We start from the raw sequence: 18333 nt of genomic DNA, 5'->3' as shown, positions 1-18333 counted from the left end.
AAATGACAGTCTGCATAGATTGATATATCATGCAAATCTAGGGATGCCGTATCTAGATAAATACATCATAACAAGTAGTTCAGATACTGCTCTAGAACTTTGTGGATTACTGTTTTACATTTACCAGTTTGGCTTCTAGTATGCAGTAAAAGCAGTTTTCTTGTCATGATGTTATAAGAAGCTCTTAAACCTGTTCCAGCTTTCTTGTGTCATTAAACAGAAGGGGAGAAATTCACTTTCCACCGTACAGATTTCACGTTTAGATCTCTGCATCACATCAGCATCACTTTGCAAATCTGAATTTGGAACCGGGGGAACATTTTGTAATTGCTCTTTGTTTTGACAGTGATCCCACAGCAGAGAACAAGCAGTAAGGGCAGGTTTTGTATTTAGAATTAAATTGAACATAATGGCATGATTCACTGGAAATGAAACTTCATATAGAATTGTTGCTTCCGGATGTTTTTGCTTTCTGCTGAGATAACCTTTGTTAGCAGATGTCATTTGCTATTAAATTTTATTCATGGATTTTCTTTTTATTTCCCCTTGCAGAATGATTTGGATACCCATCCTTTAGCCATCTGTCTGCTGTTTTTCCTGGTCGCTTCCCACAAGTCAGGAAGATGTTATTTAGTGTCTGTATTACACAGATAGGTAAATACTTGCTCTTTTGTAATTTGCTGCTATTGAGAATAGCTTGTGATTTATCAGCACAGGAAATATCTATGTTGTTTCAGGAAGACTTTCAGGTTGATTTCACAGGGTCATTCTTTGTTTTTATCCATGGAGAAAACAGCCTGATTCATGTAAAGAATAGTAGATGGCTCTTCAAATGTGCTTCAGGTCCATCTGCCTCTGAAGTTATTGGTAGGTGAGATAAGTTGTTTCCTCATTGCTTTAAAAACACATCTCTGTTGCTGAGATTTTTTTCCCCCTTCTTTCCAGAACTATCTCTTACAACTCCTTAAGTCAGGCATAATGAAAGCTGGACTACACAAGTACTCAATCCAGAATTTCCAGTTTTTGTATCTGGCCCTGGGCCAGTCCTTTTTCTTTTGTACAGGATGACTTATCTTCCCTCATTCTGACACTGAAATGCCTCCTCCTTTATCTCCAAGTTTGCCAGCAGAAGTGACCACCTGCAGCACCTTCACATGCAGGTGCATATTGCTTCCTCTTTTTTATAGGCTGCCCCAACAGATTTTCTCATTGAAAGATGTTTGCTGAGTTTTTCATATCACTTCTGACTTTTAGACCCTGAAATCAATGCCCTTTCAGTCACTGCTGACTGGTGATACTCATTAACAACAATCTACAGTTTGTGTAAACTAACACAGGCTGTTTTAATTGAAACAAACTAGGAATTAATCATAGATGTAGCTCTACAAGTCAGTAACTCAACAATCTCCCATCTTCTTCCCCCCGGCCTCCCTCCAAAAAAGAAGTAGGAAAGTAGGAGCTGAAAGTGGTAATCTCAGCAGGCAAAATTAGATCAGGGAGAAGATGTCTTTGCTGACTTTAATCATTAATGTGTTTTAGTTCGTTGGAAGGAAGGAGTGGGTACTGAAGGTTATTATTTAGATAAATGACCTGAAAGGCAAGCATAAAAAGACAGGTATAATGTGTGAAAGCAAAATCCCATTTCCCCAATCCATTAGCGTTTTTAGTTTTAAACTATAAGGAGATTATCTAATACGTGACATGGGGATAACTGGAAGATCATAATCAGATGACTTTCTTGTTATTAAAAGGAAGAGGTAGGTTGCAACTAGAATGAGGTTTTAAATTAGTGCTTTGTGCACATCACAGTCCAAAAATACACAGTTATAAATCAGGATAACATCATCGATCAAACTCCCACATTATGGTACTTTGCATTTCCTATATGGCATTTATATAATCAATGAAATGCCTCTATAGAAGTCTTAAGTCTACACTGAAAGTTGACCTTAGCTAAAGAACACTTGTATTATACTGTCATTGACAAGGCAATTTTCATCGGAGATGAAGTAAATATTTAACAAGGAGTGTTTCTTTTTTTTCCTCTGTTCTTTCTCCTTTTATTTGTAATTACTTACCTTCAATGTGTTGCTTGTAACTCACAGGAGCAATTCGTCAATAGTGATGTTCAGTGTTACTGTTTGTCCCACTGCCTTTTAACACGCTGTTAAATTAAGTTAATTCATAGATTATTGTTTTCAGAGACCATTTCCAGCAGCTTTTTTAAGCTCAGAGGGTGTTCTTAACTATTACCAAAAGTCTTACTCCATTATTCCTGCAGCTTTGTTAAACGTACAGAACATGACATGAATGTGAGTCAAGGCACAGTCAGGCACTTGGAAGCCTTTCCATGTTGACAGCAAACTCTGGATCTGGTAACATCATGGTTACAGCATGTAACAGTAATACCTATTTATACTTGTTGGTTGCTGTTCCACATCTTAATATCTGTTCCTAAAATATGTTATGTTATTGTTCTTGACATAGCATTAATTTATATACAGTTCTTATTCAGGAACTCTACTTGCCCAACTATAACTAGAATGTGACATTTCTAATTGGAGACTTTCTTTTCTTTGCCTGCAAGCAAATAATGAGATTTATGTCTGTTGCAGTTTAAATAGAAAGCAGAGGGCTCAGCAGAGCCTTAAGCAGATCAAAGTACCTGAACTTTTCCCAAGACTGGACTCCTAGTCTCTGCATGCCTTGAAGATGGAATTTTACCAGTTAACTTTAGTTATCTGCAAATAGATGTGTAACTAATAAATAGTTGAGAAAATTAACCTAGGGTCCCTCTTGACTCAAAGAAAAGAAAAATAAGCTTCTAGAGGTGAGGAACTGTTTTAGAAAGAGGTTAATCACTGTGTAATCTACAGTGACTATAAAGAGAGCCTGCAGAGATCAGTCCAGTTGAAAAGTCATTGTAGATGTCTGCTTTTTCATATACTGTATGTATCTTGTTTCCTTCTTTCAGCGATCACATCTTCATCCACCATGTGATGACCGGTTTGTACCTCTGTCATTTTGGCATAACACTCTGTGATTTGCTGATGCAACTGTGACTGTGCTGAAAGCTGGATTAGTGAGTAGGGATGGATTAGAAGTATTACTTCTACCCTCATGAATGACTTTATAATCATCACCAGTTTTAATCTATATTCTCACAAGACATTTATAATGCCCACAATCATCAGAACATTCCAGCCTGACAAGGCCTTTTCTTACCTGGATTGTTCTCACAAAGTGCTTTGAAATAGCAGCACCGATTTAGTTCTGAAAGACAAGATGGAGTCACTTTAAGAGAAAACTTATCTAATTCATTTTAAACTTTGGTTCCAGAATGGGGTGGACTGCACCTCAGTCTCCATTAACCAGATGTGAGATCTCCACTGATTCAAGAGGCAGCTTTGCATGACAGTTACAGACAATTGTTTTAGGCAGCTGAGTATTATTTGGTATTCTGCTGCCCAAAGGATGGGCCAGTGAATCAAAATCATGCATATACAAATTTTAACAACCTTGTGTTTGAGTCTGGAACATACCTGACTCTGGAAGCCACTCTAACATACTTCTACATCTGGTAATGTCTCTTTCAGGCAATCTCTATCTTTACAGATCAACTTATTTTTTTATACAGCTGCTATAGGATAACATCATTCTGCCTTACTTGTCCTGGCAATACATTTCCTTACCCTTCTTTACACTAGCACCAGGACTTATGGCATAATCCACCAAATCCAAGATTTGATCCAAACATAACTAAGAAGCTGTTATTTGTCCTGGATCAGGTGTTTTTGTTTTTGTTATTTTTTTTTGGCTGCAGAAATGGGTAGACAGCAGTAGGAAAGGGAAGTGCCCTTTCCAATGGCAGTACAGGCTGCATCTGGGCTAAATGAGTTATGAAAAGACACCATTAGCAGATTGCAAAAATGTACTGTGTCAGGATATCCTGCTGGTGGGACAGTTAGTTCCCGTGTTGATTTAAATGAGAATTCATTACTCTACAAGCACAGTTGGTCTTTCTGCTGCACCCATCTGTATTAATACCTGTGCCAAGTCTGAAATAGGTTCTGAAACACAGGTGAAAACAAGAGCAACCACAACCCCCCCTTTTTGTATAGTTGCAGTGTTTATCATGAGGTTTCTGTCTCTTGCTCTCCTAAATAATTTTGCAAAAATAGCATGCTGACAAGTAAACTAATATAAAGAACAAGGCTCTACACAACTGTGTATGTGTGTGCACATACTCCTGTATATACTCATGGGAAAGGAGGATGTGTGTTAGTATCATGTAGGGTACTACAGTTACAGAAGTAACTGGAAGGGTTTTATTCTTAATCTTACACTGGCAGTTGTAAATTTGTAACTGCAGGTGCCATATTTTCATCAGATATTTCTAAATTTTCACAATATGGAGCCCTGATCTATTATGGGATGATTATGCAGTCCCCTAATCAAAAAGAAACAACAGGAAGAATATATAATAGCGCCTTTGCCTATAAGGCATGCCAGGATGTTTGCTTGAATTCTCATTTCTTTAATCCCAAATGGTGCATGTGAGTGATTCCAGTTCTAAGACCTATTTATCACCTGTGTGGTGTAATATTACTGCCTACACTCGTGGTCTGCAGATGAAAAGAGTATGCTTTAGAAGAAGGCAAGCATACTGACTATTTGACCTTTTGTTTCAGTACAGAGGGTGTCTAAAGGTTTAGTAACAAAATGGCCATAATACTGATACTATTTGTCTACAGGTGAGCTGCCTACATGCAGGAGTTGTTTTCCTTCGATGGCATTCACAGAAATAGAACAACTCAGGTTATATGGCTCTAATGCTGCTTGGTAAATCGATTGTGGCTTTTTTCCATTTCAATTTGAGTATTGCTAAAAACTTGATCTAATGTATTTGAACGCAGGATCAAAACCAAGGTCAAACTGAGTTCCAGTCTTGCTGTATTAACTTCCTCTTTGAAGCACTGAGCAACTCACTTAATCCCTTCCTATGAATTTAGTTTTTCAAGATACTTATAATATGCTACGTGTTAACACTGATGGTGAGAGAAGTGTTTAGAAGTTCTTTGTAAAGAGTGGTTGAATAGGAAGGGTGCTAGGCAAGAAGTGTCATGAGAATTAGAACTAAGAAGCAAAATTCAGGTACTGAACCTAGTTGAATTTACCTAAAGATGAAGAAGCACTGGGATTTTTCACTGAAAGTGGTTAGACACTGACACAGGCTGCCCAGAGAAGCTCTCAATGCCTCATCCCTGGAAGTGCTCATGGCCAGGTTGGATGGGGCCCTGGGCAGCCTGAGCTTCTAGGTGGCAACCAGCCCATGGTAGGGGATTAAATCTCTATGATCTTTGAGGTCCCATCCAACTGAAGCCATCCAATGATTCTATGATTTAGAGTTGAATACGACCATGATTACTTTTGATTAAGAGAAGCGAGCAGTTGATGTATTTAGATAGACATTTGGAATTCTGTGTTTAACCACAACTTTCACATGCTCAAGTTCAACAGTTGCCTTTTCTGTTCAGTAGAAAAGGTCATTCTCATTAGGTGACAATGCAAATTGGATACATCACATCTGCATATCTAAATATGCATATGAGTGTTCTCATTTTTCTTTGGAAGTACAGACCTTTGAGCCAAGTGGAATTTGTTCTACTCTAAGCTTGAAAGTGAACTTCTATGCAATAAAGATGATTGGGTGTCACAGGGCATCTGACATATTTTTTCTAATTGTGATTCCAGATATTTGATGGCAGACAGGAAGCCTGTGGCTGGATTTCACAAGAATGAAAAATTAGAAGTCAGCCTAGATTCCAGTTTTTGTGTAGGAACAGAGGTGATTAAGCAAAATTATTAGACCTATTCAAGGCCAACATCAAAAATTGTTTTAAAGACTGGTGTTAAAGATTGATGTTAGTACCAGCCTCTTGATGCAGACTGGGAATGTAGCCATGGAACAATCCCAGCCTCCAGCAATAAGGAAACAGATTCAAGGTCACTGCAATCCTAGGTGCTTTATATAGCACATTTCAATGCCTGCTTGGATTCTAGGCTGACCAGGGGAATTTGTAGTACCAAGCGTTGACCTTTTAGTAGGGAATCACTGAAACTGATTATCAGATGAAAGAAATCTTGGCATCATTATTTGTGATAGACAACTCAGTCTTATTCTGCAATAGAATTTCAAAATGTTGTCACATTTTATTCTTTAGTAACTAGCTGGAAATAAACACACGATCCAATATTAGTCTGCAGTTCCTTCAAAAATAATTACATGCTAAAAATTGTAATATATCAAAAATTAATTACATTAAAAGTGCTTACTAATGTTTTGTTACTGCTCTGTTTAATCTTGGCATCTGCATCCCATCCATTAATTTATTTCTGTAAAAACTACAGGTCACATTGTGAAGTTCTTAATATATTTCTGTGTAGTTAAAGTTCCCCCCTTTTTTGATCCATAGACATCGATTTGTGGTACGTTATTGAGTGAATGCAGTGATGCATGTAACAAAGGGAAATAGCTAAGCTGACACTTTATTTCAGTATTTTTTGAGTTTATATTATTTAAACTTGCCAGTTTTTATAATCGACTAAAATATGTTAAAGAGTTTAAACTGCATTCTTCTGTTTTATAATATATGTACACAGACTCATTGAAAAGAATACTACAAGCTGCTGCTCCTTTACAAAGGCAAAAACACCATCATTAGTTAAGTCAGTAGATAGTGATTTTGTCAAAGAAAGGAAAATAAATACCTTAATTCAAATTACCTCAGTGTAGTTATCAATGTATTTTGATGCTTGTAGAGAAATTCTGTGGAGGACACTGTGAAATGCTGTCTTCCATGGTAGTTTATTTTTGTTGTGGGATAACAGTTTATTTCAGAGAACCTTAAATAAAAATAAGCATGCACACAAATAAATACACACACAGCATGAATAAGTGTACATACAATGTAATATATAGATATTCATAAAAACTTTAAAACATACACTTAAAAACTTCTTGCAGGAGCGAACCTTTTAATAAATTCTTCCAAAAATGCCATCAGCTTGTCCTGCTGACATTGTGTGTAAGTATTTCTTACTCCATGAGAGCACAGGAACTATTATTTGAAGTCTGTAGTTACTTCTTGACTAATTAGTTCTCTATGACGACTAGAGGTGTGTAAAGAAAATGGACAGTATAGTACCTCACATTTTCTGTTACTCTCAGAATTTCAAATGGGATAGGCCAGACAGAAAAACAAATTTGTGATTGGTTTGAGTGTATGGTGTAGTTCACAAGCACTTTTCTTTCTAACTGATAGCTGGAGTGGCTTGCTCTGCTCAGTTATATCATAGAATGGCTTGGATTGGAAGGGACCTTAAAGACCATCTGGTTTCATCCCCTGCCATGTGCAGGACTGCCACCCACCAGCTCAGACTGCCCATGGCCCCATCCAACCTGGCTTTGAGTGCTTATAGGTATGGAGCATCCTCAGATCTCTGGGCAGCCTGTTCTGCTCCTTCTGTTGTGTGAACACAAACTGTTCCAGAGAACTCATTCCATTTTCATCTTTTATTTTCACTGTTTTATTTTCCCCAAGTCTCTCTGGCCATGTACTGTTCTATCAATATTGCTGAAGGGGTAGCTGAACCAAGTCGAAGAAGGACAAAGCTGGGCAGAATCAGCATTACAACCTGAGAGATGCTTTTTCAAAGTGCTGAAGTGACATCAGCTCCTGGGTGTTCAGAAGCACTATGGAGATTACTGGTCTGCAGCAGCATAAAAATAAATTACATGTGGGGAGCTTTGAATTGTACAGTGTCTTTGGGCGAAACCTCAATAACTTAGAACTATCCTTTACATGTGATTAATAATAGAACAGCATGATTTAGAAACAAAAGACCATCTGTCTCAAATGGATGACTTCTTTGTAATCTTAACAGCATTGAAAATAGTTAAAATAGATGTTGCAACCTTATCAGTAACCACTTTGAAGGGAACAGGCTTCTTGGCTAGACAAGGGAGGTATCTTCAGTGGTTGAACAAGGTGAAGACCTTTGACATGGTCCCTCACCACATCCCTTTCTCTAAATTGGAGAGGTGTGGATCTGAAGGATGGACTGTTCTATGGATTAGGAATTGGCTGGCTGGACGCAGCCAAAGAGTTGTGATTAATGGTTCTGTATCAGGGTGGAGGCCAGTCACAAGCGGTGTCCCTTAGGGTTGATCTTGGGACCGCTGCTCTTCAACATCTTCATCAATGAAGAAAACCATCAAAACAACCAAAGTGGGTATATTTTGAGTATGGTTTTCAGGGCCTAAAATTAGAAATGGGGAAATATTTTAGACTTGGATGAGTCACAACCTATTCCTTGTTCTATCCTCCCACTAGGAAGACAGTCTGAAATCTCTGGAGTCTTCTACTCAATTGCTTAGAGACACTCAAATGCTTTGGTTTCTAATCTTCATAGATGGATTTTGTTTTATATGAATGCCAGAAGACTATGCCAGGTCTTGAGAATCCTGCCATATTTTCATCATTTGGAGGCTATTACTTTACTGTAATATCTACTTAAAAAAGGAAGCTAAGCTCTTAAAACTGAATAAGCTGATTTCATATTATTGGCATGATTTTTGGTAAAAGGCTTGCTATATCTGAGGGCTGTTACTGAAAATAAGCATTGGCCTATGTTATATAATAATCTGTTTTAATAATTTCAGCATTTCCTGATAGACCACTAGTACAATGGATGAGTGTTATATGTTCTGTGGATCAAATACTGATCATTGGAGCTCAGCTTGAAGTATAGGCTTTGACAGGATAATTGCACAAAGTTCTGCTGGTCAGGAGACCTTAATTGCAGTGGCCTTTTTGGGCCTTCCAGCCTCTGATATTAGCAATAACCCTACATATCAAATTAAAACATCAGCATGGTTACTGGCAGATATTGTGAAAGTCCATTTTTAATATGTGAAAGTCTACTTTATGTATGAGTACTGCATGAAGAAGTACCTGCTGAAATTTATTTGGAACGTCCTTGAGCAACATTGAATTCTCTGAATTACATGGTGCCTGTGGAACAAACCTATTCATTTTGCTAATGAGACAGAGGAGAAAGATAAAGATTTAAAAAACGCCTGGCATTATATTTTATTAGTCACCCAATATTGACAGGGATCGAGGCTGTTAAATTCCAGAAAAGGATTACTTATTATCTTAACACTCCTGAGATGCATTAAACACATTTGAATTTAATTAGAAAGGAGTATCCATGATTTAAGAATAAATCTTGCCCCCATTAATTTTAGAAATTAAGATGATTTATTCCCTTTAAAATTCCTAGCATTTTGGATAAAAGTCCTCCATAAAAAGTGCAGGGCTTACTGTCAAAGGCAAAATTTATACATATCATTTTTTGAACCTTACTGAAAAATGGTTGTAGTTTAATACTGGATAGATTTTTGAAATGCCTTCCATGAGGTATTTGACAGCACAGTTATCTTAGTCATGATGAGTCAGATACTAAACTTAAGAGAAGAAAATAAAATGATTTAACTAATAGAAAGGTGGTTTTTATTGTTTAGAGATTTGGCACTGCAATCCATTTTCTCAAAAAATTGTTGTAAAATTGAATGTCTAAAAAATATGGAAGTCATGAAAAATAATTTGAGAACAGTTCCAAATAAGCATGTATTCCTGCCAATTATTTATCTACCTATTTATTTATTTACTTTTAAAGGACAACGTGTACAGCCATGTTAGGTAGCCAGGAGCTGATAGTATGGGTGGATATTTGCATTACATTCATAATACAGCTAATGCATGGTTGAGTTTTACAATCAACACTGAACTGATGTAATAAGATGTCCAGTGAAATGTGTTGAATGGCTCAAAAATCAAAGCAAAATATTCAAAAATGAGAGAAACAACGGAAGATAAGCAATCAGCAAAACTTGCAAAGAAAGCTGAAATCTAATGATGGGTGAAACTCTAAAGCCAGTGCAGAATGTTGTGTAGATGTAATGTTGTAATGCAGTGTGAATAGAGCAGAGGCTGTTTTCCTTTTAAATCATGCAGTGTAAGTGCTTTAAGGATGAGAACTAAACATTGAGGAGAAAGCATATCAGAGTAGAAAGCAGTTATTGGGTAAGAACAGAAAAATTGTTAAAGACTAGTTTCTGAAACATATGCTGCTGCTGTCATTCCTCTAGTGCTAGAACAACACTACAGCTTCTAATGATTATTTGCTAACACAAAAAATATTGGCTTCACTATGAAATGACTCTTTTGGATACTGTTATGTTGTTGCCATGGAACCAACACACGATATTGGCAAGATCATATCCCTTATGAGCAACCAACATTTCCAACCAATAAAATAAGTATTATATGTACTTATTACTTCAAGGAAGTTCCCAAAGATGAGAAAAAGTATGAGCAAAACTGGATGAAAACATAGAGAAGGAAACATTTTTTTTTTTTCGTGCAAGTATTTATTCCAGTTGATAAACTACTTACTGCTAATATCACTGGCAGATGATACACACAAGAAGAAAAAGGTTGGCAAATACTGGAAAATAACAGAGTGATAAGTTACAAAGATGAAGTAATTACACAGAGCAATCTGAAGTGTTTGGGAAATAGAAAATAAAATGGGCTTATATTTAGTCAAGTGTCCATGGATGCATGAAGAACGAGGAATCAAGGTCTTGTCTATTGAACCAGAGATATCCCAGGAAAACCATGATTTGGAATAGAAACTATGGATTGCTGCTGATTGATTCCTCAGTGAGGAAACACTATATTCCTAAACTGGATTTAGTGACTCCATCTAAACTGAAGGGACCACAAAACCTCCGTAGCTTCCAGGTCCAAGTGCTCATCAAGATCTACCTGCAAACCACTCTTTTCCTCACAGATGGTAGGCATCCAGCCTATGTTTAAAGACTGGTAAGAATTCAAGGAGGAAAGAAAAAAAAACACACGAGTTTGTGGTTGAAAATAAAAGGTAAATTTTCCTAGAGTAAATCTTTTAATTGACTGAAAAGGAGATTTTAGGTGGACTTCTATGATTAACAGGAAATACGAAGTATTAAAGTTCTTCACTGTACTTGAGAAGGACAGAAAAGTAATTGTAGCTGGAAGCTGAAGGCAGTAAAATTCAAATCAGAAGCAAAGCATGATTTTTAATATAGATGGTAATTAAATATTGAACATACCATGAAGAGAAGTAGTAAGTTTTTATTCTTTTGATCCATCCACTCTGGCTGAATCCCTGTCAGGGACTGATTTAATCAGACATGAACTTCTGACTGATGAAAGCGAAGCTTGTTTGGAGGCTTTGTTTTGTTTCTTGATTTATTGACCCTGGCAGAAGTTTGGGGTTCTACTGGTAAATACAGAGTAGAGCGGGAGGATCACTTCCCTCAACCTACTGGCAATGATCTATTTAATGTACCCCGCTACACCATTGGTCCTCTTGGATGTGAAGGAACACTGCTGGCTCATGACCAACCTTCTGTCCCCCCTAACACCCAGGTCCTTCTCTACAGAGCTCCACTTCAGCATGTCAGCCTCTAACCCATATCGATGCATATGGCTGTTTGTCCCAAATGCAGGATTTTACTTGTCTTTGTTGAACCTCATCAGGTTCCTTTTCACCCAGCTCTCCAGGCACTCCAGGTCTTGCTGAATGGCAGCATAGCCTGCTGGCTTATCAGCTGCTCTTCCCAGCTTTGTATCATCAACAAACTTGTTGACGGTAGATACTGTCCCTTCATCCAGGTTATTAATGAAGATGTTGAACAAGACCGGATCCAGTGCTGACTCCTGGGGTACACTGCTTGCTACAGGCCTCCAGCTAGACTCTGCACTGCTGATCACAACCTTCTCAGCTCTCCCGGCCAGTTGGTTCTCAATCCACCTCTCTGTTCGCTCATCTATTCCACATTTCCTAAGCTTACCTATGAGGATGTTGTGGGTGACAGTGTCAAAATTCTCACTGAAGTCAAAGTACACTACATTCACAGCTCTCCCTTCATGTACACAGCCTGCCATGTACCCTGTACCGTGTACCCTGTCATAACATCATAAAGGGCTACTGGATTGGTCAAGCATGATTTCCCCTTGGTGAATCCCTGCTGACTACTTCTGACAGTCTTCTTGCTTGGAGATGACACCCAGAATAAGCTGTTCTATCAGCTTCCCAGGCATGGAGGCAAGGCTGACTGGCCTGTAGTTTTCCAGCTCCTCCTTATTGTCCTTTTTTGAAGGCTAGAGTGACAGCAGTGTTCTTTCAGCCCTTAGGCACATCTCCTGTTCTCCATGATCTTTCAAAGATAATAGAGAACAGTTCTGTCAGCTCTCTCAGCACTTGTGGGTGGATCCCATCAGGACACATTGATCTGTCTGTGTTGAGTTTGCCTAGATGATCTCTGACCAGATCCTCCTTGACCAAGGGAAACTCTTCCTTCCCCTAGACTTTTACCTCTGGGGTCTGGGATTCCTGAGGGGAGGTCTTAGCAATGAAGCAAAGAAAGCATTCAGTAACTCCACCTTCTCAGTGTCCTTTGGTAACAGCAATGGATATATTTTACTCATCTGTGGTATGTGTGTACCCCAAGTTCTATCTAAAATCAGTGGCCACTCTCAACAACATAATAAATTGGGCATTAGGCATCAATCTGGCCAATTCTTAGGTAGCATCTTGATTATTATAATGTGAGTAATCATGCCAGTTGATGGAATAACACCCCATTTTCTGTTTATTTAAAACTATTTGGCTGAATGATGACTGGAAAAGAAAGCACCTTAGGCACCTCTACGAGTCAGTTTAATATAAGTCTGCATTTCATTACTCTTTTTAGGTGTGCGTGTACTTGTACATTGGCAACTTGAGAAAAATTTCTTGATTATACTTAGGACAAACTCCTTAGGTTTACTGAGGAGGTCAAAAGAATCACCAAGGACAGTTCCAATACTGTCTTTCTTCCTCTGTGTCAGAGCTATGGATGAAAGCCTCCAGCAGTCTTTTACCTACTCATACAGGTACATCAGTCTTCATTTTCATATTTAGTGTTTTTCTTTCAGTACACTTCCAATATTACTTTCATACTGAGGAACGCACATCAATGTGTTTGTTGCTAAACATTCTCATCAGTTTGCAACAGTAGCCTGTAGTAGACTGCAAATCCCTTGATATAAATAGCTTTTGCTGTGGTAGCTACTGTGACCTTCCTTTGCGGTGTAGACACCTTGGAACTGAGCAATAACTTCTGCCCAAGAAAGGAGTTAAGCTATTATTTTTTTCCTGCCTTTTCAGCAAATATAAATATGTTTCATGTTTCTGATGATGCAGCTGCTAGAAATGGATGAAAGAACTTGCCAGTCCATAATACGAGACAAATTATGTCCTGTATCTACTTGCTGGGTACATTCCAAATTGAATATACAGCCAGAACTTCAACTGTGCTCCTCCTTCGTCTTCATATCAGTATGTGCCTTTCTTACCTACTTACTGCAGGCCTAATCTCTGATTGTTCCCATTTTCCCCCTTTGCCTGGAACCTTCTTGCCCTCCTTGGATCATAGCCCTAGTTTGTTCAAGCTACATGTACTTATGCTTCCATCACAGTGAAGGCCTAAATGATTATCATGCCATTGCAGCTTATGTGTATTATGTTATTTACTGCGTGTAAGACAATGAAAACTGGGAACCTGTCTGTTCTGTACAAACACTAAGTGCGATCTTTTCTAAGAATAGGGTTTGTCTTTGAAGTCTACTGACATACTTCCTGAAGACAGCTGAGAGCACTGAAAACAGGTTCTTGCATAACAAATTGTTGTCTGCTTTTTCCACTTGTGTTTATTGTTAAGGTAAAATACATTACTTCTGTCTTCAAACCTTGCCTGAGCTGCACTATTGTCTCTAGACCAAGTCTGGAATAGGACCTTCTCACAAGCCAAAGTCTCATGCAAAAGTCATCTTAGCAGCTACAGATGCTTCCAGCACACAGCATCCCTAGAAGTAGAGATGACTGAAGGGGATAGCTGAAGAAAACACAAGTAATTATCTTATCTGTCAGGTACAATCTGTTGCTGTGGACTGAATAGCTGTGAAGTAGGACAGAACTGTGTCAAAGATGCTGTTCTCATTGCTCCACCAGGTCTATTTTTAGTGGTCCCTTCATGTCCCTATAGTCTCAGTAAGTACTGAGATGCTCTCCCTGCACAGGCAGTGGACTTCAGAAGGACAGAGGGTGGGATTTTTCTCACCTCTTACACTCACTGTTTGATTCCGTCTGCAATACACTCATCTATCTTGGCGTTTGCTCCACTTGTCTCCTCCCCTCCCTCGGGCTGTTGGAGGCGCGGCCATGCTGTGCGCGGTCGCTGCGTGGTGACGCAGCGGGAGGAGCTGAGGCGGTGTTGCCCGCCCTTCCTCCTCCTCCTCCTCCTTCTTCTCCACCTCCTCCTCCTCATCGTCCTCGTTGCCGCTGGAGTTTCTCGGTCTCCGGCCGGGCTCGAGAGGAGCAGCGGGCGCTGCCGCCGGCCATGGTGGCCCGCCCGCCGCCGGGGGGACAGCAAGAGGCGCGGCGGCGACGGCCGCCATTGCGCGAAGGGGCCGCGGGACTATGAAGGATGGAGGCGGACGAGGTGTCGATCCGCGAGCAGAACTTCCACAGCCAAGTGCGGGAGTACACGGTACGAGCCTTCACCCCCGGACCTTCCCCCTCCCAACCCCTCATGGGGCTGCTTTCCTTGTAGCCGCGCTGCCGTCCAGCCCGGCCTTGTTGGGGGCAGCGCGGGGGTCGGGCTGCGGCCCGGGTTGCTCCGTGCCCGGCCCGGCTCCCTGTGGCGTCCCGCTTCACTGTGTGCCTTCCTTTGCCTCCAGCAAAGCGGGGCGGTGTGTAAGTGTGGATGCATCAATGAGTGCTTACATCTGTGTATGTAGGTGTACTGAGCTGTATTGTGCACCTCAGCCTTCAGATGCAGCCTTGTATCCATGAGGGTATACTTAGGTTACGGTGGCACTGCTTGTGGTGCTCATACCCAAGAACACACATCCTTTGTAAGCAGTGTATAACCTTCACAATTGCTCACATCCCTCCGGTCCTGCTCTGTGCTGTGGTCTCTGAGTGAAGGAATACAGCTCATAGAGCAGCACTTTTGCTGTTCCATCTTCCTCGGCGCTGCACCTTACATGCAGATGGAGAGAGCTGTTGTGGTTTCCTCCCACATTGCCTCATCGTTATTTTCAGGGCTATTCGAGGCCCGTAGGGATGTTCTGATGGGACTTATCTCTTGCTGCACCTATGAGGCACTGTTATGGCCTGCCACATGCAGTTCTAACTCTGCTGGGTTAATTACATTCTCTTTGCAGCTACTGCTCTGTGATTATTAGGAGGTTAAGAATATAATCTCTTAGCTTTAAATGTTCTTCAGCTATACAAGGAAGCAGTCTTAAATATTGCTGTCAGTTTTGCCATAGGCCTACATAACTCAGTTATTCGATAAGAGACTCGACTGGATCCCTAGCGTGATAATTGCTGTATCTTACAAGTCCATGTGTTAACACTAACTTTCTTGCGCTGTGGTATTACACTTTCAGAATACTTCTTTTTTCTTAGGAGTGCAACACAAGCTGCTATGAGGAGAGTTGGTATTTTGGGAGGTTTTTTCTGGCTCTTCCTGTTTGTGTGAATGGATGGTAGGTGTGTCAGGAGTGCCATGACCAGTCATGACAGGTCACTGAGAGACGAATGCTTCTTTGTAAGGAAGTATTTCTGTTCTTTGTGTGATGAAAGCAGAAGTGCATACACAAATCCTGCAGCTCTTTTTGGGTGCTAGATTCATTTCCCCAGTGTTCATTTTAACCATTTGTGGGTTGTTTTTTTTATGTGTGCTGAATGTCATGCTTGTGTCCCCAGAGACTTGTTCTTCCCCTCACTGCAAGAAAGACACTGAGGCCCTTGAACATGTTCAAAGGAGGGCAACAAAGCTGGTGAGGGGTCATATGAGGAGAGGCTGAAGGGGCTGGGAATGTTCAGCCTGGAGAAGAGGAGGCTCAGGGGAGACGTTATTGCTCTCTATCACTTCCTGAAGGGAGATTGTAGTGAGCTGGGGGTTGGCCTCTTCTCTCGTGTCATTAGTGGTAGGACCAGAGGGAATGGTTTCAAGCTATGGCTGGGGAGATTCAAACTGGACATTAGGAAGTATTACTTCTCAGAAAGGGTGGCCAGGCACTGGAATGGGCTGCCCAGGGAGGTGGTGGAGTCACCGACCCTGGGGGTGCTCAAGGAAAGACTGGATATTGTACTGTGGGACATGGTTTAGTGGGAGTTATTGGTAATAGGTGAACGGTTGGACTGGATGATCTTTAGGTCTTTTCCAACCTCGGTGATTCTATGATTCTCTGACACCTTGTATGCTATGTACTGTTTACGTACCTGGGGAAGATGCACAGTCTAACAAATTCATTCTCTTCATTAAGCTATTTTAGTGTATTGAATTCTTAAACACTGAACTGATGTGTACTGCAACTACTTCTCTAAAGCTTTGCAGTCCTTCTGAGTGCAATTTAATTCTTCCTATTGGTGTAGTCATGGAAGTATTCACATGGGAAAGCAAGAATGCATAATTCAGGGGTGCGGTATTGCTTCTTGTGAAGAGAAAAGTACTCAGCAAAAACTACAGTCTGATCTTTGGAGAAGAAACTTCTATATTATTGCTTAATAATCAGCGAGGACAGTAAGTTTTCAGTTTTGAAACATACACAAAGTAATGTTCTTACCCTTAATTTCTCTATGAAGGCCACAGTTGTGTGTACATTTCTTGTAGCACTTGCACAGGTGCAGAAGTGTATTGCAAGTGTGAGTGTTGCGTGGCCTCCTGTTGCTCCTGTCATTAGCTTACAGGTAATGAAATACACAGAGCGTGTTGTTTACATGCACCTTTATGCTCACAACCCCCTCACTTAGCTCTGCTCTAGCTGGTCTTGAAGCTGCATGGTGAAAATCATGTTGTCAGACATATATGCACAGCACAAATGTTCATTTACAGGTCCTTCAATGAAGGAGAGAATATGTTCTGCTGTCTGATGTGTGTGTGAGGCTTTCATGCAGGTGCAGGTGGAGTGGGGTCACTGGGGGGGTTAATAAAAGGATTGAAGTTTTTGCAGCATCAGAGTGAGCTTCTGTGTCTGTTCACAGAAGCCACTCGAGCTTATGGAATCTGTTAGTGTCTTCCTTTCTTTTCAGACCTAGTTCTGTGTCATGACCTTTACTGGAAGCCAGAATGATGCATTCAGGAGGGAAAGGAAATCAGGGCAAGTTTGACGTAATTGAAAAGCAGACTCTTTTCTGTTTTGTGAATTGTATTCACTCTCTTTGAATGGCTTTAGAGTTTCTAGATTGTACTTCCTGGAGGAATCCTAAAGGCAGGTGAAGCTTTTCTTCAGTGTAATGCTTCATTTCTCTTTCATCTATTTTCAGAACAAGCAAGCTTCTAAGTTTCCTTAAAGTTTTGCTGTGTAACATAAAACAAAAGCTTGTTGCCCTTCTGCTGTCAGCATCTGATTTTTTTTACTATAGGTGCCATCTTCTGATAATTTCTCTGTTGAAAGAGCAATGTTTTTGATGTATGCTTATAGATCAAGCAAGAATAATTAAAGGCTTTCTAAATAAAACAAATCTTTCATCTGCTTTTGAAGTGACCTTCCCTGTGGTTTAATGCACAATTAAATTTAGGCGCATCCATCTCTGATCCACTTGTTTGGTGTGCTGGTGTGGTGTCTGGTTTTTCAGGAGTGTACCTGTCTGTGTGAGAGTAGCCTGCCTTGTTCTGTTGCTTCATGAGGATGATCCCTTCCTTACAGGTCAGCTCTCTAACCTAGTTTCAGCACCATCCTTGAAATGTGAGTATTGCTTGTAGGGCCTGTTGTTTGGGTTACTTAGCAGAACAAACAACTGTCAGTCTTGCAGTTAAAATACTATAAGGTAAACATGGAGATTGAGAGCTGATGACCCAGTACTAGAAACATGAGATATGACAGAACAATGAGTTTGCTCTAAGCCAGGTAAAGCCCTGTTCTCACCAAGCTGAACTCGTGCTCTGTTCTGGTTGCATTGTCCTGCATATCAGCTTTAGTTGGTTACAGGGCATGGGCAGCATGCCTTCTCTATGTGATCAGCATGCATGTGTAAGTATTGTAATACATAAATGCCAGGTAATGTGTGCTATTCTATTGCTGTCTTTGTTGTATGCTTAGTTCACCTTCCTTGATCCTTTGACTCATTTCTTGTTTGCTGAGTTCTTGCACATCCATGGAA

General features: G+C 40.1%; 1 protein-coding gene and 1 long non-coding RNA gene across 2 annotated transcripts in view; one reads left to right on the top strand and one right to left on the bottom strand.

Annotated features, from left to right (window-relative positions):
• Positions 1-852: 852 nt before the first annotated feature.
• On the bottom strand, positions 853-3276 carry LOC116653005. Its single transcript, XR_004306333.1, has 3 exons — positions 3226-3276; positions 2079-2164; positions 853-1590 (listed from the first exon to the last, which is right to left on the bottom strand). It is a non-coding gene; the product is annotated as an uncharacterized LOC116653005 (long non-coding RNA).
• An 11300-nt stretch (positions 3277-14576) lies between these two features.
• The window catches only part of LMBR1 (limb development membrane protein 1), a 55470-nt gene continuing 51713 nt past the window's right edge, over positions 14577-18333 (top strand). Inside the window, exon 1 of the mRNA XM_015852832.2 lies at positions 14577-14707. Within this exon, the coding sequence (XP_015708318.1) occupies positions 14645-14707 (63 nt within the window). The 5' untranslated portion in view covers positions 14577-14644. The remainder of the gene's footprint in view (positions 14708-18333) is intronic.

Source organism: Coturnix japonica, chromosome 2 (assembly GCF_001577835.2).
Source record: "Coturnix japonica isolate 7356 chromosome 2, Coturnix japonica 2.1, whole genome shotgun sequence".
Taxonomy (NCBI): domain Eukaryota; kingdom Metazoa; phylum Chordata; class Aves; order Galliformes; family Phasianidae; genus Coturnix; species Coturnix japonica.
Note: the sequence above shows the minus strand (reverse complement) of the source record. Positions and strands in the feature narration are given on the sequence as shown.